The sequence below is a fragment of the Daktulosphaira vitifoliae genome, unplaced genomic scaffold, assembly GCF_025091365.1.
Source record: "Daktulosphaira vitifoliae isolate Bord-2020 unplaced genomic scaffold, ASM2509136v1 Scaffold_1, whole genome shotgun sequence".
NCBI lineage: Eukaryota > Metazoa > Arthropoda > Insecta > Hemiptera > Phylloxeridae > Daktulosphaira > Daktulosphaira vitifoliae.
Genome location: NW_026099572.1, coordinates 63117740 through 63142767, shown reverse-complemented (window position 1 = coordinate 63142767; position 25028 = coordinate 63117740). Strand labels below are relative to the sequence as shown.

Here is a 25028-nt window from a genome sequence, read left to right as displayed (position 1 = left end):
TAAAAAATCTACAATAAAGAGGATTGACATTCTGTGTAATGGATTTCAAAAATCCTCTCGTCGTTGTTAAGGAATCTATAGTATTTTCCATTTACGGTCATGAACCTCCTAGTTGTGCTCTTACTATAGTTAACTCTTTACATTACTCTGAACACCTGACATTTTAACGCTTGAAATGCTTATTACATCCCAAATCAGTTATTGTTTAATAACAAATTGTTTTTAATATATAATATTATTGTGAATAATAACTTGTTATATAAAAATTACACGTATTATAATACTCATTGCATAAGAAGTTCGATTTAAGAAGTATTATAATGAATATTTATTTCAAATGTAAGTAAGTCGCCTTTAGGCTTACTGATCATAAGTTACGCATTTGTGAGTGTATTATGTATAAATTTTCCAATAACTAAAACGCCCACAGCCTGCGATATGACAATTAAGTTAGTTATGTATTAGTCGATTTACATATAAGTGTACTAAAATGTATAAATACAGTATTATATTACATTGTTACAAAACATTATGTTTACACATTTATAAAACAAAATTTTTTGGTTACTGTGGCAACTCGTATTCTTTTGGCGGTTATTTTTTCGTTGACAAACACGTGATGTTAAATTATTATCGATTAACATATAACTACTGTTACCGGAAGCGAGGGGGCGTTAATTTACTAAACATCTGTAAGGGGATAGTATTTTTTAAATTTAGGTTTTTCGCTGCCTATCCCTTTGTTATTCATAGTAATGGTCTATTGATGGTTATAATTTATTATTTTTCAAATAATTTTCAGTTGCAGACCGTGTGTTGTTTGATCTTATTAACATAATTGTCACGTGTTTGTTTTATAATGTATAGTATACATTGTATACATTAGGCTATTTTTAACGTGGACAAAATTTTAGTTGTTTTCATAGTAAAAATGTGGAAAATTGGTACAACATTTTTATGATCTTAACTCAATAAACATCATTAAAAATAATACAATCGAATTGAAAAGATTGTATTATATTTTGTCAAGTATATCAAAAGTAATTGGATTTTTTCTATTCGATTATTTCTTAATACTACGTGTCTATAATATTAATTCGAATGCATAAAGTTAATGACAACTAACACTGTGTATGTTTTCATGTAGAGACTAATGCAAATGAATAAACACTTAATTATAATGGTTATAATTTAAATACTCTATCATTCTTATTAGTTGTCAATCAGTGTACAACAAATACTTTATTGCGAACTTATGTCATAATAACATTTATAAAATACAAATACATAAAAAGTAACAAAACTTAAATGAATTACGGTTTGCTGCTATACTACAACAATAGATTTATCTATTATTGAGACTGGTATAATACACTACACTCTATCTCGCACGTTGTTCAATACTCGAACCATGACCAATGAAGGAACTATAACAGTTTGTTTTTTTATCATTTCCTTTTTGGCGTCTATCTAGATTTTTTTATTTAAAAAAATTATATTTATTGTTCACAATAATAAACTGTCTTGTATGTGGAAACCACATGATTTGCTGGCTAACTATACGTGAAAGGCACGCTAGATTTAAATATATCTGGGCCATCTCCACTTCTGCCACGTTTATATCATATTTATGACAGTATAGTCAGTGGTGCTTAAAATGAATGTCACGATTTTGTAACAGGATGTGAATTATATTGTATAACAAAAAAACATTTCACATGCACGCATAATATTGTATTCGTCCGTAATTAAAACACAATATTAATCTTTCAACATATTAATTAAAATAACAGTTTATAATATGTAATTTATAGTTTGAACATTTAACAGATCTCATCCTTAAACTTTGTCCTTTATTTTATTTATACATGTGAGGTTCCTCGAGCGAATCGACTCCCGGCTAGATAAAATGTTATATTTTTGGTAACGTCAAGTTGGCTTTACTTATCTTACAGATCATTGATTTTATTAACTCAACTGTTTAGTAGACCAAAAACAGGATTTTAGATTTTAGGACGTCCACGCAAAAAGACATAACAGGTATAAAGTTTCCTCGCAAATTCAAAATTTTGTTTGTTGTGTTTTAAAAGTACAATAAAACCTATATTTTTATGAACTCTTAAGACATTAAATCTAGTAGGATTTGAAAAGAAGCAAAATACCTGAAGCTTTCTCTAGAAATTTGTTTTATTTATGCGTAGAATCGTTTATATATATTTTTTGCAATATAGCTAGGAAAGGTACATTACGAATGACAAAAACAGAAATTAAATTTTATTTATTACAAAATTCTTCATAATTAACTTTAATTCGATTTTCTTTTTACAGACCATACACAATGACATCGAATCGAAAGGCAAATGCATCCGTTTGGTATTAAAATATTGTAAATGGTTATCAGATGAACATCAGTTTGCGAGTAATCAAGAAGTAGTACAAGCTGTACCTTCGTTAACTGAAAAGGCTAAAAATTTTGAAAACCGCTGGCAATTGCTGTATATCAGATCATTGGAGTGGATTTGCTTTATCGAAAATTTATCAGTCAAGAAATGCCGCAAGGTAAATTCAAAATATGTTATTTTATTGTCATTCTATTCAATTTGTATTTATAATTTTTATAAATTAAATCGTACAAAAAAAATATTTTAGTTTTATGTTTTATTTCATTTTTTTCAAGCAGGACAGTAAAAGCTCTTCAGATTATGATGAAGAACCTGTCCAAAAATGCCCTCGAATGAATGAAGATCAAATTCAACATAAATTAACGAACGTAAGAAATTTTTTTTTTCCAAAACAATTATTTTTCAATATATACTTTATATATCTTGTGTGTGTTTTTAGAATACAATGGAAACTGGATTTTCGCCGATACCTGTTCTTCATTCAGAACGAATGTCATTTGACGAAACGGCCAATTTTCATAGGTATGTATAACATGTTTTTATTTTTAATAATATTTATTATAATTGTTTCTTTAATAGAACACAGGCGAAATAATGTTTCAATATTTTTTTAAAATATAATTTTTTATTGTTTTTATTAGGTCGGATAGAAAAGGTCCAAATTTGGCCACGTTCTATTATAGACATCTGGACACTGATTCTGAACAAGAAAATAAGAATGTACAATCTTCTACTAAAACTGATGAGAAAACATCAGAACGTTCGGATGATGACGAAGAAGAATGGACTTATAGCTCAAGAACAAATAATGAAGTTAAAAAAACAGAATGTCACATTTCGTTAGCAGAGCCCGCTAATTTGGAAGAAATCAAATCATTGGTAGATAATGTAAACTGGACAGTTCCAAAATCGAAGTATCAAGATAAGAATTGGATATCTGGTAGTGGAATTAAAAGAAGACATTTCAGAAATGAAAATATTGATCCTGAAGTAATCAAAATTTGAAAAAAAATATTTACGACAACATTTTTTAACTAAAATTAACTTATTATAGAACGGAGAGCGTATTGGCGACAGTTGTGATGCTAGTGGGGAATACACTACAGAGGACGATGATCAACATTTCAGTTCAGATAATTATTCACATTCTTCGCGTTCATGCGATATAACTGTGGTACAATCTAACGATCTTGAATCCCCTTCTAGCCTGGCGCAATTGAAATTTTGTAATTCGCCCAAAGTAAAATTTAAAAATTTGTTGACCTTTTAATGTACAATCACTCATCATAAATATAATTATTTTAGGTTATCCTTAGGCCTAAAACTAGTTCCAGAAATGCTCTTAGACCGGTAAGTATGTCTGGACTTCCTCAAAGTACACCAAAAGCTAGGCTTCTCACTGACTCGTGCCAGTTATCAGTTTCTGAATCGGCTTTAAATAGTCTTTCTCATGAACATATGTCTGTTAACGGTCGTGATTCTTCTACAATCGAAGAGTCGACCGCTACTCAGACACAAGATGGTTTAGGACCTTACAACACAAATTCTTTGAGGAGACGCAAGTTAAAACATAGAAGACGAAGTACCATGGCAAGTATTCCTTAAATGATTAAACTTTGAAAAAAAATATATATTAATTATTTTTATTGATTGTGTATCAGGAAAGAAAAAGTAAGAGTGGATCGGCCGACAGTTTATCATCTGTTGTGAACACTGTAACGTACAATGATATGGTGAACTCTGTGTCATTTTCAAGTTCTCTGTGCGGAATTTCGGTTATTGAACCTCATCGAATAGATTCTGAAACGGAAGAAGAAAATGTCATTGAGTCGAAACGTCCCGTTGTACGTAAACGCCCTATTAAAATGCCAGTGTTTCGTTTAGGAGAGTTTGGCGCGGTTACCCCTAGAGAAAAACGTTTCACACCTATTTCTCAAATACCATCGGGTACGACCACAGATTTTAGCTCCTTTTCTGAACAAGCTTGGGATAGTTATCAGGAGAAATACTTAAGCGAGCCATATAGTGAAGACCCACCCGATCCAGAATCAGTGAGGCGTTTATTGGATTTTGGCGATGACTATAGAAAGTATATCGACAGTCAATCAGACTGCGCTTCAAGTATCGGTAGACCAGGATTTGTAAGTATTGAAACTACATAAATTTCATTCATATTATGACTTCTATAAAAAATAAATTGTTTTTTTGTAGATCGATGATGATACTTTCGAACAAGAATCGTCTGAATCTGTACGCAAATTAATCGTTAAGAGTAGGTTACAACTGAATTATCTGGAACAAGTACTGTTCAAATTGATCAATTGTACCAACTCAAGTCTTACACTGAAAGATATTGTAAGTTTTTAAAACTACATAAATTATTTAATCACTTAATGAATTAATTATTTATTTAATTAGGGACAATTAAAACAGTGGTGTAGAGAAACTGAGTACTGCCTTCGATTTTGCTTAGAAGGAATTGATAACAATAATACTGTAATTTCAGCAAATGACATAACAGAACTTGAAGGTAAGTAATTTTTTGGAAATTCTTTAAAATTCGAGAGGACATCAAGTAGAACAAAATATTTTTGGTTTTTATGAATAATTATTAAAACTTTATAAAGAACAAAAGATAATTATTTTGTTTAATTAACTGGCCCGTGATGTTTTAATTTAATATGATGTTTAACAGCTGAAAATAAAAAAGGTCACCATATAAAATAATAGGTCACAATACTTTTCTATCAACATTTATATAATAGTTAAATTAACTTATAAGGAAAGGAGTTATTTTTTAAATTTTAGTTTAAAATTCGTGTTGTCAATTAATATTTAATTCCACGTATTGTCTCATGAGATTGTGAGCGAATTTCTAATAAATTTATAAAACTTAATTTTATAATTTCCTTTTAAAAACATGACAAGTTCATATAATATATATATATATATTATATTTCATTATCAATTTTAATTTGTGTTATTATATAAATATGTATTGTATTTATCTTGAGAATAATTATCCAGACTTCAAAAGTCGTTTTTCAAAAGTATTAATACAATATTTTTAAAAAATCAAGTTTTTTTCTTTAATGAAGCATAATAAATTCCGAGTAAACTTACCAAGAAAATTGGTTTGTTAATCTGCTTTAGATAATATACATAAGGCAATATTTCAACTTTCGTTAAAGTTTCCATTTTATTGAAAATCAATAGCGTGTTTTTTGGTAACCTCGTCGTGTTGTCTTAGTACATTCTCACTCAAGAAACTAAAACATTAATTTGGCTCTGACTTCTGATTGTCCAAATTAACGTCGCCGTAGTAACCCAATTCGCCTTTAAATGGTAGGGGAATGTTATCGATTGGCTTTTTGAGACGTTTGCTCGAGGTAGTCGCGTGGGTCTCCTACAGTCTGTGGGCGAACATTGTCGATTTTGCGTCCATGGAAACTATTACAAAATTAACCAAACCTTTTCGACGGAGGCGGTTAGCTCAGTGAACCCGTTCAACAGCGAGCCTTCCAACGGCCCCACCTGTAGTTATGTGCAAATCCGTACAGAACATATGCCTTGCCATCAGTCGGTTAGTCGATTTTCGGTGACCACCTGCGCCAATCCTCTCGCACAGNAGCTCAGTGAACCCGTTCAACAGCGAGCCTTCCAACGGCCCCACCTGTAGTTACGTGCAAATCCGTACAGAACATATGCCTTGCCATCAGTCGGTTAGTCGATTTTCGGTGACCACCTGCGCCAATCCTCTCGCACAGTACCTTCTCTTTCGTTGCACAACTTCAGTCTCGATTTGACGCGCCGACGGATAAGATAATGCAAATATTTAAAATGAGCACTATCGTGACAAACGTTTTTTATTTATACCGTAAAATTTGTCTATAATACAAGTAGTTGCGCAGTGCGCGTAAAACGCTGAAGTACGACAGTCGGTTACGATTTTTTAAGTTGTCTTTAAAAACCAAACAATACAATAATATTATGACGTGCCCCGTTAAAGTGGCCCACGTAGCTACTCAAACCATCATCAAAGGTAAACATATAACAATATCTTATTGTGTTTCGTTTTTATAATGTGAGTAGATGTAATTTAGATGAATTATTAACACGGATTGAGTTATACACAGTTACACAGACAGTATACCGTTTATAATGCCAACAAATTATCTTAACTTTCATCCTCCCACGTCCGATCCGTTACTATTATTGTAAATTAGTAACATCGAATTTGGCAAATAGTATTTTTATAGTTGTCGAGTTCTTTTTTTCGTCTTCATTTTCAAGGTCAAGAGAGATCGTATTCAAAATCTAAATGTCAGCCACTTCATTTAAGCCAAATCTTAAGTGAAACATTGCCAATTAGCTGCTACCTTCATTTCAATTTTTGTTTAAGTTCAACACTCAGTTTTAAAATGTTTTGTACAATTAAAAAAAAACGTATTCGTTTATTTTACGTTAAATAACAGTGTAATGGCATTGTAATTATGTGTTAGGATGTAGTTTTTCCTTTGTTTTTTGTTATTAGGCGTACAATGCATTGTGTTCATTTTTTCGTCATGATCGTCGGACCGCTAATCACTCAGTTTTTGTTCAATGAATAAATATAACTTCATAAAATTCATGTGTCCATTCTTAAAATGTAAAGTTTTCATTCAACTGAAATTGTATCTAAATCTTCTCTTTATATAAATTTTAATCCCGACGTCTTTTGGGCAGCCTGAAATGAATACCATTTATAGATATCGAACTTTTTTTAATAATCATCTAAGTTAATACAAAATTAATTTTTAATCATTTATCAAGGTAATTGATTGATGTCGATAGACACGTGTTTACGTTACACGTATCCGGAGATTCTCGCACCCTTTTCTAGCAATGAATAATTATTATAACTTAGATTAAGTTAAATTAATATTAATTTAGTTTAAGCTGTATTCATAAAATCAATCTGGAACCAAATTAATTATTCACTTACACAGTGTAACAAATGTTATGTTTTAAAATAATGGCCGTTTTATATTGAGTTTATATAATTTTTTTTATAATGTTTACTCAAAGGAACAGTTAAACAATAATTGTTTAAATTTATAGTATTATAGGATATAATATTTTAGATTTCAACAATCATTAGCCTAATAAATTCTTGAAGAAAATTCGATATAGGTCTACTGAATTTGTCAATAAAGTCTAGATATATTATACATTTTTGAAAAACCGAAATTATTTCGATTCCTAGACCTGCAACAAATATTGTAAATTTCTCCCAAATAAGTATTACACAATGTATATTAGGTAATTTAAACAAAAAAGACATTTTGAAAATGTGAAAAATAAATTAAATTCATTATTACAGTCAATTATGTTTCAACAATAACTATTCTCAATGTGCTTCGTTCAGTATCAAATATTTTTATTGTGAATATTACACAAAAAATTGTATAATAGCAAGTCATTTTTACTATAAAGAAAAACCATCGAGGTTATACATTGAATCAAATTATATATTAATTTTCATGGTATAAATATAATTTTATTTCTTATAATTATTATTCATCATAACGTAGAAAATTTTAATATTCCATTATTTAAAACTTGTTCAATTATAAAATAATAATAGCAATAATAATAATCACTCTTTGTTTTCATTATCAGCAAATAGCAAAATGCATTGAATGTGCTTTAACGAGTATTAAAACAAATTGTGATTACAAAATATTGTAAAGAGAGTGTAAATCACGTTTATAAATAAAATGATAGAATTTAGCTAAAAACAATTGTATGCATATTATTTGTTTATTATTGTTGATTTGTTATGTGAGACGTATTAACCAATTTTTTTTTTGTTAAAATCAAGTATAATAATTTCTTTGCCAAAATTCTATTTTTATTACAAATATTAATGTTTCAACATTAATTAATACTTTAGGCGACAGTCTTACGCAATAAAACTTGTGGAATATATAAAATAGGTCAGTGTCGTACTCAGGCTTTTTGCTTGGGAGACTGAGTACCTATGTGTAGGATTTTGCCCCTTATGACATACTCTTACTAGCTCCATAATCATAATATGATTATTATTAATACCATGATTATTAATATTTATTAAACTGTAATAATTGACTAATAGGGAAAGCTAAGCCCAATAGTCCCTTTCGTTTTAGCTACACTACTAATATAATAAATAAACCCTTATTTAAGTAGTAAAATTTATTAGACCGTTTCAAAAATAAAGAAATTTACTAATACTCACTTAACATTAATGTAGTAAGTAATTTACTTATGCTTTCCTCTTATAACAGCATCAATAGTTGCTGTAATAGTTATAGTAGAATATTTTTGAATTTAATTATTTATTTGATATTGTATAATTTATTTTATAATCACTAGTTACCCAAAATTTCTATTCTTGAATCGTAAAACTTATTTATAGTAACTTATATTTTTAATCAATAGATTGTCCTTATTTATTCACAGTCACTATTTTTGCTAAATCAACATAAAAAAGTTTCAATTGATGTTCACTAAATGTGAAAATAAATTTTATTAACAGAAAAATTATTTGTAATGAAGTTTTTTTCTTAGCATCCAATAGAATAAAACAAACAAGCATTTTATCTTGATAATCCTTATCGTGATTTTAATGTAAGCTGATTTCTACAAATAGCGGTCATAAGAAATTAGTATTTTTTTTTTTTCATTTAAATAAAAAAAGCATTTTGTTCTGTTGCCATCTTGGCCGCAAAAAACAAACAATATTGTTAATTGTATGTGCATTTTTTCTATCATAATGTATATTTCTAAATGAAAATAATAATAAAAGTAATATTAACGAAAATAATGATTCCAGCTCGAAGTTGAACTTAATTGATCTCTCGTAATAACTGTTATTGATCAATTATTTATTAATTTACTATCGTTTTAAGTACAACTATAATATAAATTTGTATAATTTAGAAACCACTGTTAATAAAAAAAATGAACGCGCACACGTGATGACTCTTGACGTATCCCATCCCTTCCAAGTTATAACGGCCCGGCTGCTGTGGTAGCGCGACGTCCCCTCCGCCTGGTTGCTGTGATGTAATGTACAACGTTCCGTTGTCGCCAGTTACTATCAAATCGCTTATGACCCTCAAGTCGCGTGTGGTGAGTCTCGCACATCTAACGGTCATACCGCGTGCACTTTTTCTAAGCTATTATCTTATTAGTGTGATATTTGACACCAAGTTGTTTGATGTTATTAATCGATTTATTTTAACATAGTGAAGTGCTACTTTATGTTGTTTACTTAAAATATCGTTTTCTCTTTACTGGGAACTCATGTAGAGGTATTGTTTATCATAAAAATTTGCATTTTATGCAATCTTAATCATTTATATTTTGCTATGTCTCAGCCGTCAATGTATAAGGTCGTGTTCTTTTCAACTAATTACTGTTACTTCTCGGACTAAAACTTTTTTAACTCTATGTTTGATTTACTATGTCCGATTTTCTATTAAATTGATTTTTAAATCTAAAGATCATAGATAAATATTTAAAAAAAACCGTTATCTTTTCGATTTTTCAATATTAGCAAATTATTTTTAGACGATGTACACTCTCGTGGAGTGCCGAATATTATTACATAAATTATATCTAAATAAAAGTATTAATTATATATTTTTTATATTATACAAACATCATTTTACTGTTATCAGCGCAAGTTAAAAACCGTTGGTGAAATATTAATGATAAGCAGTTTTCCGTTAACTTTCCTACAATACAGTTTTTGGTTTCGTTTAAAAGTTATTTTGTTCTTAAAACAAACTTGTTTTATAACGCAGTTATAAATAAATCTAGTTTTCTCGAATATTGGAGGCCATCGTGTTGTATTAAACCAGGTGTCGCAGATTTGTTTTTCAGTATCCCCTCAATGGCCTTCGTACATTTTTAAAATATAATAGTGTGACCGTTGATTGAACCTTCCGGATCGTGACCCCATCGCATATGATATTAAAACTACATTATCAACATACATAATTCAATGTGCGTGTTCCATAGTCACTCTTACAATTATTGGTTTCAACAATCATTTTATAATACATTTTCGATATTTACTGTAGTTTTAAATTTTGGTCATTTAATTTCATAATATTCTCTTAGAAATGTTTTTTCCATGTTAATTAAATTATATAATTGTTTATAAGTTGTCCTTTTTGGATTATATTTATAAATATATTAGATTATGTGTTTACTATTGGTCACGTTGACTTATTCAATATAATGGGATCACCATTAAATATATTAGTTGAACATTAACGGCTGTTGTACTAAGACAAAGAAACATTATTGTAATTTTTATTAGAACTCAATTCAGTGTGGTCTATTATCATTTTACTTCAATAAAATCAATCGTTTTACAACAATATCCCATTTCAATAAGAAATTTATCCTAATATCGAAATTTACTTGTATTGTTCTATTATGTTTACCTTATAGCTATAATGTTATAAATATGAAACATGATAGTACAAATTATGGCATTTTAACTTAAAAACTGTTACTGTAAACAGTCGTTATGTTTATATTAAAAATATCGTTAGCTGGATCTAATCAATTCCGTGTAGATTATAAAAGAAACACTTCACCACGTGGTCTCTAAACAAAAAGCAATGTTTATTATAACCCACCCAAAAATGATTGCTCTATAATATGACTGGAATCAACAGGCTAAACTCTTTAACTAAAAATATAAACATAGTATTATCTCCTCTCTTCATTCTTTAGGTTATTCCATTATTAACATAGTTAAGTCAAGTATTATAAATATGAACATATGTAGGAATAATATTTATTAATTTTATTCTTGTTTCACTATATAAAAATTACTGTAAATATATATTTTTCCGCTTGAAAATTATTATCTTTCGACTTTATTGTATAAATATCAATCTCTAAATCATCTCGTCGTCTACCAACCATATCTATTTATTTCCTTTAATTGAGGACGTACTGATTAATTATTTGATAAAATTTCAGCTTTTACAAAAACATAAATTCGATGAAATGTTTCATTTAGCTTACATAGTTTGATAATAAAAATAACCATTGAGGCGAGTCAAAAGTATAACCTCTATTTTTGTTTTTAGCTCATAAGTGTTTTCAAGCGAGTTGAATGTCTTAAAATCAGATAAAAATACTGAGAAGCATTCCAAAATTTAATTAATCTTTTGTTCATTTCAAAGCTGCACTACGTTTTATCATTCTATATTAAATATTTGTGTAGTATCTTTATATTTAATTTTAAAGAAATATATCATATTTATTAAATTAAATCTGAATTAATTTTATAGAATATGTTAAATGTTTAATCCATCTGTAATAATTAAACAATGTATATTAGTTGTCGAGTAATTAGGCATTTAACAATTTTTTTTGTATAAATAAAAAATCATCAGACTTACTTTTAGACCACACTGCGAAAATCTAAATTATATTTTATTTATTATCATATTAAAATATTGACTTGCAGAAATAGTCATGTAATACGTTTATTTCTGTGACAATAACACAGAATTCTTCGGCTGAGAATCTCTGACATATATTATCCTCTATTTATAACTACATCGCCGTGTCGTCAAAACGTAAGTGTCCTAATCCATTATACAAAGTATAAATTCTTATGGACAAGCTAAACATGAAGACTGTTAATGGAATCATTGCAAATTCTACGTTACTTCCATGTATAGAAAATGAAACATTAGAGTTTGAACATCTTGATGAACTTTCAGATTCAGAATACGAATTGGATCTCAATGACAGCTTTAATAAAATAACAAGTAGTCTTGAAAGTTATCAAGCTGCTTCAAGTTCATTGAGATTAGAGTCAAATAAATTACTCGAAACTTCGACAACAGAATTAGACTTAAGTACGATTATTGAAAAGAAATTAAATGTATTAAGTTTGAATAATATAAAAAAAAGTACATATGCAAATCAAAGTCCTTATATTGAAACTGCTCCACAATTAGATGATATTAATGAAAGTTTTAATGAAATGAAGAATAATGTTCAAAAATTACATAACATTAAAATAAATAGACTGAAAAATTATGTAAAAGAATTAACAGAAGTTATGGGCACTCCTATAATTATAAAGGAAGGTAAAATTATATAAAAAGTTTATAGGAAAAAAACTAATTGTAAAACCAACATTTGTTTTACTTTTGATGTCCTTTTTATTAAATTTAGTCTTTTTTTTTTTTAATTTATATTTTAATTATTTAAAATTTTCTATTTTAATCTAATTAGACATGGTAAAAAAATGTGAACGAATTGAATTAGACATATCCAAACAAGAAGAGTTCCATTTATTAAAGACCGACATTGGAGTGATAAGGAACCGTTTATCAGCATTCACTCACAATGATCGACTTGATACCAATGTCAAGAATAAAAATGAATTAAAAGTTTTTATTCTATCTGCTAAGGTAATGATGTAAAATATTTAAATAGTAATTTTTCTTAAATGTATCTTTTTTTTTAGACTGAACTATCAAATTTAGAGACTTATTGGAAGGATCGCAATATAGTTCAAATATCAGAAAAAATAAATAGACATTTAAATGAATGTTCTGATAATAAGGCTTTATATTATGAAATGTCCAAAAATGTATCAGAACTTTATTCTATTTATACAAGTTCTAAGAAAAAGTAATCTTAAATATCAATAGTATTTTAAAATCTAATAATTCATGTATAAATTTTTAATATCTCTATTTAATATTTTTAAAACCACCAATATGATTTTTATAATTTTTATTTCAATGAAAATAATATATTACACATTTTTTATTTTTATTACTTTCTATATTAACTTTCTATAATTATAAAACTTTTCTAATTAATTATGCTGTAATTTTACACATTTTCTAGAAATAGACAAACTTCTGAGTTACTTACATATATATATATATAATTATATATAATTGGTATATATTTTTAAAACTAAAGATAAATTCTCGAATTTAAGCATTTATTATATTTCTTATCCACTTAACATAAGATAGATCCAAAAATATATAACGCGAATTTATATCTAAATTTCCACAATAACTATTTAGCCCCCATATTTTCCAATTATATCTCAAACTAGCAATTCCTATTAATTTTTCATCACATAACATTGGACAGCCTATATCTTCATCACAAAACTGTATTTTACTTTGGTCAAGGAAAAGCCAACATCTATTAGTTCTGTAATCATTAAATACTGAAAAATGATCAAAATATATTTGAAGCTAATAATTCTATATACTCGTAATAATTAAAATTCTCTGAACATTCTGCTCGCACTACTAACGTATTGTTTAAACTAGATGACCAGTTATCATAATACTTAGATTGTGGTTTATGTACAGGATTGGTAATACCATAAATAGAACACAGTTTCTTTTCCCAATTCAAACTATTAGAATTTTCACTGTAAAAGCTATTGAATATATTAATTACATTATTATTATTAATTTCTTCTGGTATTGCTACAATCTGTCAGTATAACAAATTATTTCATAGTAAGTTTTTTTTTTTTTAAATATTTTGTTGTAACCAACTTTAATTAATAAAATGCCACTTGGTAAATTTTTTTTTTCAAATAAAGGTGTATGCAAAGTTTGGGCCTGATATTCATTTTCTTTTTTGCAACTCTGTATCTATGGAATAATTAAAATTTTTAATTAATGTTATTAACAAAACATCTGTTAGATTTACTGTTATATATTTTGGATCATTTTTCTTGATACATTGTTTCTCGGTAATAAAAAAACGATGGTGAATTCTTGTAGCACAACATGTTGACATTATTTCCATACTTGGGTGTTTTTCAAATACTTTAAATAAAAATGCTAAATCATTAGGACAATACTTTGTAATGGGTGTCTTAGACATATTAGTTATTTCAGGTATAAAATAAAATTGTAAAAAAAATGAAAAAGAGATTAAATAATTAATCATTATTTCTAAAAATACACCCTAAAATCATTATGTTATTGTTTGGTTATTAATTAGTATCTATGGTTACAGATTAGAAGATGAAATATCAAGATATCAAACTGCTTTAGATACTTGGACAGAATGTGATCGCCAACTAATGGAATTAGAAATGAAGTTTAAAGGATTTTTTTATGACGGAAACATACCAAAAACAGGAGGTTTTGGATCAGCATCTGATAGTGGCTTGTCTGATTCTGGATCAGAACATGAACTAAATGAACATGAAAAACGATTAGTAAATCTTAAACAATTAGCTAGTAATTTAATGAATATTATAACACCTGAAAGCGAAGCACTTTCAACCATTTTATCTGTAAGAAATTTTTAGTTTTGATTTATATAATTAAAGTTTTAAAATGTAATAATTCAAAAGTTTAAATGATTAAATGACGTTATATTTTTCAGAGAATTGAAAATAATGAAATGCAACTCAAAGAACTTCAACAAACTTGCAAAGATATTATGGGAAAATCTAAAGTTCAAAACCAAGAAGACCTAGTTGATTATGAGAAAAATATTACTACAACAAGGTAATTTTTTATTTCTTATATATTAACAATTTAGTCAATCATCTTAAAATTATTAGTATTAAATAATTACAGTTAAAATATTTAAATAAATTATTTGACATAATTAATTTCTATTCAATAATTTGTACTTTACAAATAGTGTGTATTAACAACATATAATAATTTTCAATTTTAATATAACCATTATACTTGGTTGGTGTGTTTCTGGTAAATATCTATATCTTGATTGTTTTAATATTATCTGTTCATTGCAATCATTTGAGTTTGAATAATTTTATTTTTTAATATTTAATTGATATCCTACATTTCATGCAGCTTCTTGATAAAAAGGGTAAGGTCTTTTCTAACATTCAAATCATGTTATATTTTTATTTTATTTTTTTGTTTTGGTTTTTTCTCATAATTATTTAGGTTTTATACTTATTATTTAAAATTATTATAAAAATTAATAAAAAATACCTTGAATTGTCTCTTACTATTTAATAAGCATGACTTAGTTTTATATTATTAAGGTAGTTTTGAGCCACATAATAATTTTTTCTGGTTCCTTATTTTAATGAAAATCAAATTTTTATCATAAAACATTTATAGTTCAAAAATGTAACATTATTTCGTCAATAATCTACAATATCCGTTGTCTAAAAAAAAATATAAATAAAGATTAATAGAATAATAATAAATGAATATAATAATTGGTGATTGATGACGATTAAAAAAAAAATTACATAGTCACTACAAGTAACTACTATGTATTCTTAGTAATGATTCTAATACCAAGATAAATGATAAAGTTATTAATGTATTAAATAGAAAATTTTAAAATTTAAATAGGAGTTAGTAATTTTTAATTGCAAAATTATCTAAATTGATGTTGATCTTCTACTTCTTCTTCTTCTTCTTCCTCGCCTTAATCCCAACTACTTAGGGTCGGCCACCCTTTTCCTAAAATTCCACTTGACACGATCTCCCACATCAGCTGTCCTCAAATCGCATTCAATAGCATCCCTCCATTTTTTTTTTTTTTTTTTTTTCTTCCTCTACCTCTTCTTCCTTCAACATTCATTTCTATAACTGTTCTTACAGCTTCCGATTGTTCTCTCCTCATAACATGACCAAACCATCTAAGTCTATTTTCTCTCATCTTATCCACGATTGACGCTAAATTTATACTTCCTCTTATATGCTCGTTCCTTATTCTATCTTCTCTAGTCACTCCACTCATACATCTAAGCATTTTCATCTCTGCTACACTCATTCTCTGCTCTACTTTCAACCGCCCAACACTCTAAACCATACATCATAGCTGGCCTCACTATAGTCTTATAGAATGTACTTTTCAGCCTCAATGAAATTCTTCTATCGCATAAGACGCCAGACGCTTCTCTCCACTTCAACCACCCACACTTAATCCTGTATCTTACATCCTCGTCAATACTACCGCTCTTTTGCACAACTGACCCTAAATACTTAAAAGTTTCCACCTATCCATCACGTCCTCGCCAATTGTCACTGATCTCCTCATTTCACTTATCTCGTGTTCTTCTTAGTTAATCTCGTACTCTAAATACTTTGTCTTATTTCTACTTATTCTTAAACCCTTTTCTTCGAGAGCTGATCTCCACACCTCTAGCCTTTGAATAATTTCCTCCTTATTTTCTCGTATTAACACTATATCGTCAGCAAACAACATGCACCACGGTACCTCTACTTGTATTTCTCTAGTAATTTCATCCATCGCTATAGAGAATAAGTAAGGGCTTAAAGCAGAACCTTGGTGCACTCCTACTCTTACATGAAAACCTTCTGTTATTCCTCCTACGCTTTTTACCCGGGTACAAGTGCCATCGTATATATGTTTTGTTATATTAATTTACCTTTTCGGGACACTTTTTCTCATTAATGCCCATTTTAAAACCCCTTTCGGTACTCTATCATACGCTTTTTCCAAATCTATAAATACCATACACAGTTTTTTCTTCTTTTCCCTAAACTTTTCTATTAGTTGCCTCACACAAAATACTGGCTTCATTGTTGACCTACCAGGCATAAATCTAAACTGGTTTTTAGACACTGATGTCTCATTTCTTATTCTCTTATCTAATACCTTTTCTCAAATTTTCATACTATGACTCATAAGCTTTATGCCTCTATAATTTCCACACGCCTGTATGTCACCTTTATCTTTGAATATCGACACCACAATACTATTCCTCTATTTATTTGGAAATTTTCTCATCTAATAAGATTTTATTTAAAAGTTCCTTCAACCACTTTACCAATACCGCCTAATATTTTCCATACTTCTACTGGCATTTCATATGGTCTTACTGCTTTATTCTTTTTCATTGATGCCATAGCCTCCCATACTTCTTTCTCGTCTTCCTTTGTTCCTAGCCTATCATACAACTCAACATACCTCTTAAACTTCGCCTTACTTACTGCACACTTGGATTCTTTGCACAAGTGTTTATACTCCATCCAGTCTCTCTCCTTTTGCTCTTCTGCCATAATTTGAATTGCTTTTTCTTACTTTCTATAATTTTTTGAACGTCCTCACCCTACCACCAGGTTTCCTTGTTTCCTGGCATTCTACTCCTACTCTCACCAACAATCTCCTTTGCAGTATTCTTTACAAAACTAGAAAATCTATTCCACAAATCATTTATGTCTCCCACGACATTCCACACCGTCCTCTCTTTTACCGTCTTTACAAACTCTTTTTTTATTTTCGCCTTTCAATTTCCACCAGCGAATCTTTGATTTTCCTCCTATTCGATGTTCCTTTTATTTTTGTATGTTTTTTTTTCCGGTACACCACAACTCAATCACCATCAGTCTATGTCGTATAGTTACACTCGCTTGTTATAACTACTCGCTTTACGCTCTCTCTCTTCCACATAAAATAATATGATCTGTGATCTATTCCTCCCACTCTTATATGTTATATAATGTTCTTCCCTCCTTCTAAAATAAGTATTAACCACAGCAAGATCATACGATACTGCGAAATCCAGTAATCTTTTTCCACCCTCATTTTTCTCGTTAAAACCTTACTCTCCTCTCATTAACTACATGTCCATTCATATCTCTGCCTATCACCGCATCCTCATTGCCAGGTACCCGTTGCATCACCTCACCCATATCTCTCCAAAATACTTCCTTGTCTATTTCATCACATTCTACTTGTGGTGCATAGGCATTTATTACATTCAGCACTTTTTCTTCGAATATCAATTTTACGACCATAATTCTGTCACTTTTCCTAGCTACTTCTACTACTCTACTTTTTATCTCCTCATCCATTATTATCTCTACACCATTATTTGTACTAGACTTACCCGAGTATATTATTTTATAACCCTCACCTATTTCCCTTGATTTCTCTCCTTTCCACTTAGTTTCCTGCCCACAACAAATGTTAACTTTTCTCCTCTTCAATACTTCTATCAGTTAATGTTCCAACATTCCAAGTACCTATTCTTACTTTGTATCTATCTTTCTCCCTTATACACGAGTCCAGCCTAGAGTTAAGTGGTGATGTCCCTACACCGTTGACACTACAAGCGTTGGGTAGACCTGTACATATGACTGGTGAAACAGCTACCGCACAAGTTGTCCGGCTATTATCAAACACTTTATTCCTTAGGCCTTCCCCGTTTTTAACTACTTTCTGTTGTCCCCGCGTACATCCGAGATGGGACAATCCGCCTAAGTTTTGTTTAGGACACCTCATACTATTTGACAAAAATTGTACGCCGGCTGTCGACCTGACACAACCTCATTAGTCGCCTCTAACGACTGGCAGAGGGGCCGTGGAAGTATTCTTATCCCCTTTCCACAGGGAAAATTTGATGTTGATAAATTTTATGATAAATGATGTGTTAAAAATAAAAAAAAATTCCATAATTTTTCTAATTAATATATAATATTGCAAATAAAATTAATACATGTTAATTTTATTTTTATGAACGTGAATTTGTTTGTCTAAATAGTGTTTGAAATGTTTTAAAACTTTTTTTGGTTTTTGAATTTTAGAAAAATTAATTTTTATGTACGTGTTTGTTTATGATTAGAAATATTTTATATTCGATGAAGATTGTTTGTACATCCGTATTTTATCTAGTTAACTAGTGTCAATGTCCTCAAAAGCATGTATTACTTTAATTGTTAATAAAAACTGAATGGCTGCTTTAAATAGTTGGGTCTAGTTTTCAATGTAGCTAATCGTAATTGTATTGGATAATGCAATTTGTAATATAACTTAAACATAATAAAGTATTATTTTATAACGTTAGTAGAAAAATGTTCGTTCTGTTTACTTTAATGTTCATTTACAAAAAGTAATCTCTGTTTCTTTTGGTTGTGTTATAGAGGAAACAATAAGTTAAGTAGTATGCATTAAGTGATCTAACTTGCTTTCCCCACTACCAATTATCTTTCCATTGAACATAGTACCGGCGGGCTGGCTTGCATAGACTAGTTGTTATTTAGTGTTGAGTGCTCGGTCGCAAGTGTAATCATTTTGCATCGATTTAAAATAACTTTTAAATTAACGTTGTTTTTTAATTTGGAATTTTATATTTTGATATTATTTTTAAAAATGGACGCCATTATTATAGTCGAAGAATCATCATCCATAGTCATGAACGAACGATATGCTTTACTAAGGGACCGTAATCCTTTACAATATTCAAAGAATATTATTACCAATGTTCTGCATTTTATGCTTTCTGTGTATTTTTATTTAGATTTACAAGGTGGCGTGTTTTTTTCATAAGGTACTTAATTCAAAATTTAAAAAAAAAATGTTATCTAAATATTATTTTGTAACCTTTATAGTCTTAATAAATTCAATAATACTTTGGAAATTATTATTACACACAGGGAGACTGTTTAACATATAACACCAATGACGTCAGTAGTTCGTGTGTTTGCAAACTAATGTCTTATACCATAAATTTTATTATGTTTCTTTATATATTGGCGAATATTATTTCTTTAACTGTCTACTTACACTTGAATAATGTGTATTAGTATGGTATAAGGTATGGTTACGATTCACTGGTTAACCCACACTTTTTTTTTTCTACGAAATACTAAATTAATTTGTTCAAATGTATTCAACAAAAATCTTTTGTTCTATTTTGTCTAATTACTCCTNCGATTCACTGGTTAACCCACACTTTTTTTTTCTACGAAATACTAAATTAATTTGTTCAAATGTATTCAACAAAAATCTTTTGTTCTATTTTGTCTAATTACTCCTTAAATTATTTATTAATTTTCCACTCGTTCAGCCTCGGGGGTTTTTTTTTCTATTTTCATAGTGATTTTTATGTATTCATAGTTGGTTATTGTCAATTCTAACATTTATCTGTCAACATTGTGTCACTTTGATATGTGATTAAATTAAACATTTCACTAAAGCCATCAAGCTCATTTTGTTATCTATTGGTTTGGCTAATTGACGGTCTATGAATTATTATCGAAGTGTGCAAACGATGTGGATTCTATTAAATGAAATTATAGAAACTTAATCTTCATCGTTCTAAACTACTAAATTGTTTCTTTTAATTTTAACTTGATTTTTATGAGTGTAGATTAATTTATTACTGTTATTATTTTTTCTAAATAAATAAGGAAAAAAAATCTCTGAATTGATTAAAATTATAGGTTAATAGCTAATGAAAGTACCGTGGATATGTCAATTTTTTTTCACCCTCTATTGGATCTTGTGGGTCGTATTTTCTACGGTGTCATTTCCGTGACCTGATTTACTTGTTCATCGCTTTAAACTGTTGGTGATTTTATTAATTTGACCTGAGTAAAAATTTTAAAAGAAAAGACCTTCGTCTAATAGTTTTTTCGGTTTCAAAATTATTTTTTATTTTGTGATTTTAGTTGCGAACGATAAATTTATCACTAGACAGGTCAAGACCTTAAAACGTATAAGAAATTTATAATATTAGTATTATTATTGTCGTTTGATAACTTCTGGAATTGTCTGTATGACGTGAATAGGTGATAACTATGCGTTACGACCTTGATAGCATGTATATGTTTATAACCTTCGTACTGAACAATTCTCACTCAGCTTGAATCTAAACATATAAATATGATTTATAAATGTAAATAGTTAATTTTTGTAAAGCACTAACTGTGTCAAACTTTTGAAATTCTATCGATATTCCAGTTTTTAAGTAATTGGATTAAGATTAGAAGACCCGAAAATGTATAATTAAAAGAAATTATATAATAATGTTTCACTTTTTGACAATTCAATTTGTTTTATAAATATTTTTTAAACGTATAGAAAGCACACAATTGTTCAATTAGATACTTAATGTGGCATTCAATCAATCAAAAACATTAGAAATATTGATAATTTTTTTTTTTCTTATAAAAAATATATTTTTTAAACGGTTTCCAAAAAAATGCTTATTGTTATGGTATTAGGAAAAATGTATTTTAATTACTTAATGTTTATGGAAATTTACTACTTGATCTAAATATTAAAACTTGGATTTTACTAATCACAGCATTATAGTAATATTTACGATGCACTCGACATGTATTCAAGATTGTTTAAATAAATCTCAGTCTATAATATTACTATAATTTCAATCGTCTCTAAGAAATTTGTTGCTTGATAGACTGTACTGTTGACTGTATTTTATATAAATTCTTAAGAACTATATGTTAGCCAAAGTCTATTTTAATGATTGAAAATTTTAGTCAAATTTATTTTAACACGTAGCTCGGTATGCTCTAATTTATGGAAAAATTCAAGGCTATTTGTTATGTCATACGAATATTTCATGTATTCTCTAAACACAATATTTTTTGTTTATTATCAGACTGTAAATATTTCGAGCTATAATGCAAATATCTTTTATATATTAAAAAATGTAAGCTTTGAAAAGAATCATTTATTGTATTTTGATATATTACAACTTATTTTTAACTTGTCAGTAATAAACACTCATACACCTAAACATATTATAGTCGTTAAAGTCAATTACGAATATATTGTATTGGATCCGTGTATACTAATATATTATTATTGTTGTTGTTTGCAGCGATTTTTTTGACGAATATTATTATAGAATACTTGAACATTTTATTGTCCAAGTATAAATAAAATAAGTATTTTTAAAACCATATTACAGTTTTTTAGTTGATAATTTAATTATCCAACTTCTACCAATTAAGCTGTTATTTGTAGGTACATTCTTAATTTAATTTAAACGTTAATATTTTTAACTATGTTCCAAAATAAAAGTTTTTGTATTATTCGATATCGTTTGAATAAAAAAAACAATTGTTGGGAAATATTTTGTTTTGTTATTTTAAGTGTCTATGATAATAATATCTTGGTTGTTATTAGGATAGATAAGATAAAATTTTTTATCTTATCTGTGTTAATAGTTTATAAAATATTTGATAAATGACAGATATTCATACTGGCGTTCATGAACAAAGGTCAGTCTGAATATTTAGTGGCAATGTACGATATTATCACGGGTTAACTATTTATAGTACGTTTACCTAAAATTGAATTTTGTTTACAGGTTAGAACTGTCTATACTCATAAATATTTTTTTTAAATGTAAACTGAGTATGAACCTCTTAAACTGTTTGTTATTTTCAAGTATAAACAAAGGGAATTATTCTTTGCTTGATTACTAAAAATGTAAACTTTTAAAATCATTTTTCATTTAGTATTGTTATTAATTAAATTAATTAATGACATGGATGTATTTGTATTAATCCGTGTAACGTCATTAGCAATAAAAAAAACTTATCTGCTCATTTTTATTGAATAATTATAATTAGACATTTTTTGCTTTGATTGTTAATTTTGATTTAATTATTTTTACTTAAAATAATTTATTAATTTAAAAAACAACTGATCTTCGAAATTTCTTAAAATTATGTTTAAGACTTCTATATTATTTATTTAAATAGCATGTTATTAAATTTAAATTGAATTTATTTTTTGCATTCTCTGAAGTTTCTTAATACAGTTTGAAAAATGGGAACAATAGATTTTTTGAACATACAGAGTGTTTATTTTATGTATGTCACGTGTAGTAAGGTGATATTCTATAGGACCTGACAATAGCGGATTTAATATTAAAATTTCCTGCCCCTAAAATTGAGGTTTTCCGGTTTCTCCACTCCAAGTTTTATCTAAATCAAAAATAAACATCGCCACGTATTTCCAATGATATTCTTGTACAAATTGAGTGATCATTCAAAACTCATTCTCTAAACTTTGTACTCGGTTGAAAAAAAATTCACTAAAGTGCGACTCGTCAAAAAGTTTAACTAAAATTTCACTAGGAGTCGGTGGTGTGGTTTATTTTTAATACTATTACATAACAAAAAAAAAATCCAGGGATAATGTGATCTTGTTTATTTCCTCTTTTATTACTAATTCAAAAAAGTCAAGAAAATAAAATTATCATAAGATTGAAATGAATATTTTAAACTTTATTATAATAGGATAATTAGAAATAATTATTTATGTGTAATGGACACACTGTTTTTTCCCGGCATTAATCATCACGAAGAATACAGCATATCACTGTGCTTGTTCATATTAATTTAAACATTTATAAATTAAATGTTCGAAAAAGATTAAACTATTAATTAATGTTTAATTAAGTTGTAAAAAAAATAGGTAACTAAAATTTTAGCTTATCATTTTATGCAATAAAAATGCTGCAATTGCAGTGTAAAACATTTTAATATACGTCACACACTTATAAATGTAATTTTAATTTATACTTATTCAATTAATATCACATTACTACACGTAATTTATATTAAAACGACATTCTGTTTATTTATATGTATATAGTTATCAGTATTCAATGTTATTCAACTGAATTTATTTTATTTTTCAGTGTTGAATGCCCTAAGGAGAACAAGTCACCTTTGGAAAAATTTAAAGGCAACACAGTGTTATGGCGAACACTACGTATTGCTGTACCGTTCTATTTGGCTATTGTGATACTGTGTTCCCTTGGTTGGCTAGAGCCACAGTGTTGTGAACTACAAAATAACTACAGATGGTCCTTTGCACTAGGTTTACGTTATTTAAATGGTCCACCGCCAACGTGAACTGCTAATTTAAATATTTTATACCTTTAATTATTTTTTCTGTTTTAATGTACATAAAAAAATTTATTGTTATTCATTTTTGTTAACCGTTTATTTTTGTTGGTGTGCATCATGAGGGACTAAGATATCTGTAACCATTATTTTTCGTCATAGCTACCCTTTCCCCGCCTACTTATTAAGAAAGTCAACATTCCTAACACTTTTAGTAATTTTAATTTATATCTGTTTGGATACATTTTTTTTTCTTTTTTGAGTATTTTTGTATTTTAAATATGTTAGCTTATAATTATGAATGAAATAATTTTGATGACTAAAATGTAAAAAATTTCTGTTTTATTTAAAAGCTTTATGTATACATCTTTACTTTTGAACATTTGAAAAACAAATTTTTAAGTTCTTGTTATTTTTTAATCTAGATAGTCTATTTATATAATTATGACTTGAGTGTATTATAATGAGATTTTAAAGCAATTTCTATTTCAAAAATATTTATTATTTCATTTAAAATATAATTCAACATTTTTCTTTAAATTTGTGTTTACAAAAAATGTATTCTTCTGTTCTACAATTATATTAAATTAAAATTTGTTATTTTTTAATATAAAAAAATATCGTTGACTATGTTACCACTTGAAAACATTATCCAAAGTACACAAGTACAAAAAAATTTATTTATTTAAAATAAACTCCTTTTTTATTTGTTAGGAAGGTATGTCTTCCATAAAAGGTGCATTTGTATACATGTGTAAATGTATGAAGTTTTATTATCATTGAAAATATATTATTTTCTCCAGTGATAATATATAGTTATAAGTATGAATACTGTAATCGCCTAGTTGTACGTGAATTTTTTTATAAATATATCATGTATGTGTATGATAAAATATTTTAATTAATAGAAAAGGGTGTTAGCATAATTTTTAGCAAA

At 27.9% G+C, this 25028-nt stretch overlaps 1 protein-coding gene across 4 annotated transcripts in view; it reads left to right on the top strand.

Annotated features, from left to right (window-relative positions):
* LOC126894769 (uncharacterized) overlaps positions 1-24852 on the top strand; it is an 87967-nt gene extending 63115 nt beyond the window's left edge. For 2 of the 4 annotated variants that reach the window (XM_050666019.1, XM_050666016.1), the window contains exons 9-22: positions 2329-2559; positions 2678-2770; positions 2842-2924; positions 3044-3392; positions 3457-3642; positions 3708-3992; positions 4064-4543; positions 4614-4757; positions 4821-4932; positions 12702-12880; positions 12937-13103; positions 14472-14754; positions 14847-14971; positions 23884-24852. In XM_050666019.1, coding sequence (XP_050521976.1) covers positions 2329-2559; positions 2678-2770; positions 2842-2924; positions 3044-3392; positions 3457-3642; positions 3708-3992; positions 4064-4543; positions 4614-4757; positions 4821-4932; positions 12702-12880; positions 12937-13103; positions 14472-14754; positions 14847-14971; positions 23884-24100 — 2934 coding nt within the window. In that variant the 3' untranslated portion in view covers positions 24101-24852. Of the gene's footprint in view, positions 1-2328; positions 2560-2677; positions 2771-2841; positions 2925-3043; positions 3393-3456; positions 3643-3707; positions 3993-4063; positions 4544-4613; positions 4758-4820; positions 4933-12701; positions 12881-12936; positions 13104-14471; positions 14755-14846; positions 14972-15286; positions 15303-23883 lie in introns of all 4 variants that reach the window. The other 2 variants (XM_050666018.1, XM_050666017.1) reach the window with 2 other exon arrangements.
* Positions 24853-25028: the final 176 nt, after the last annotated feature.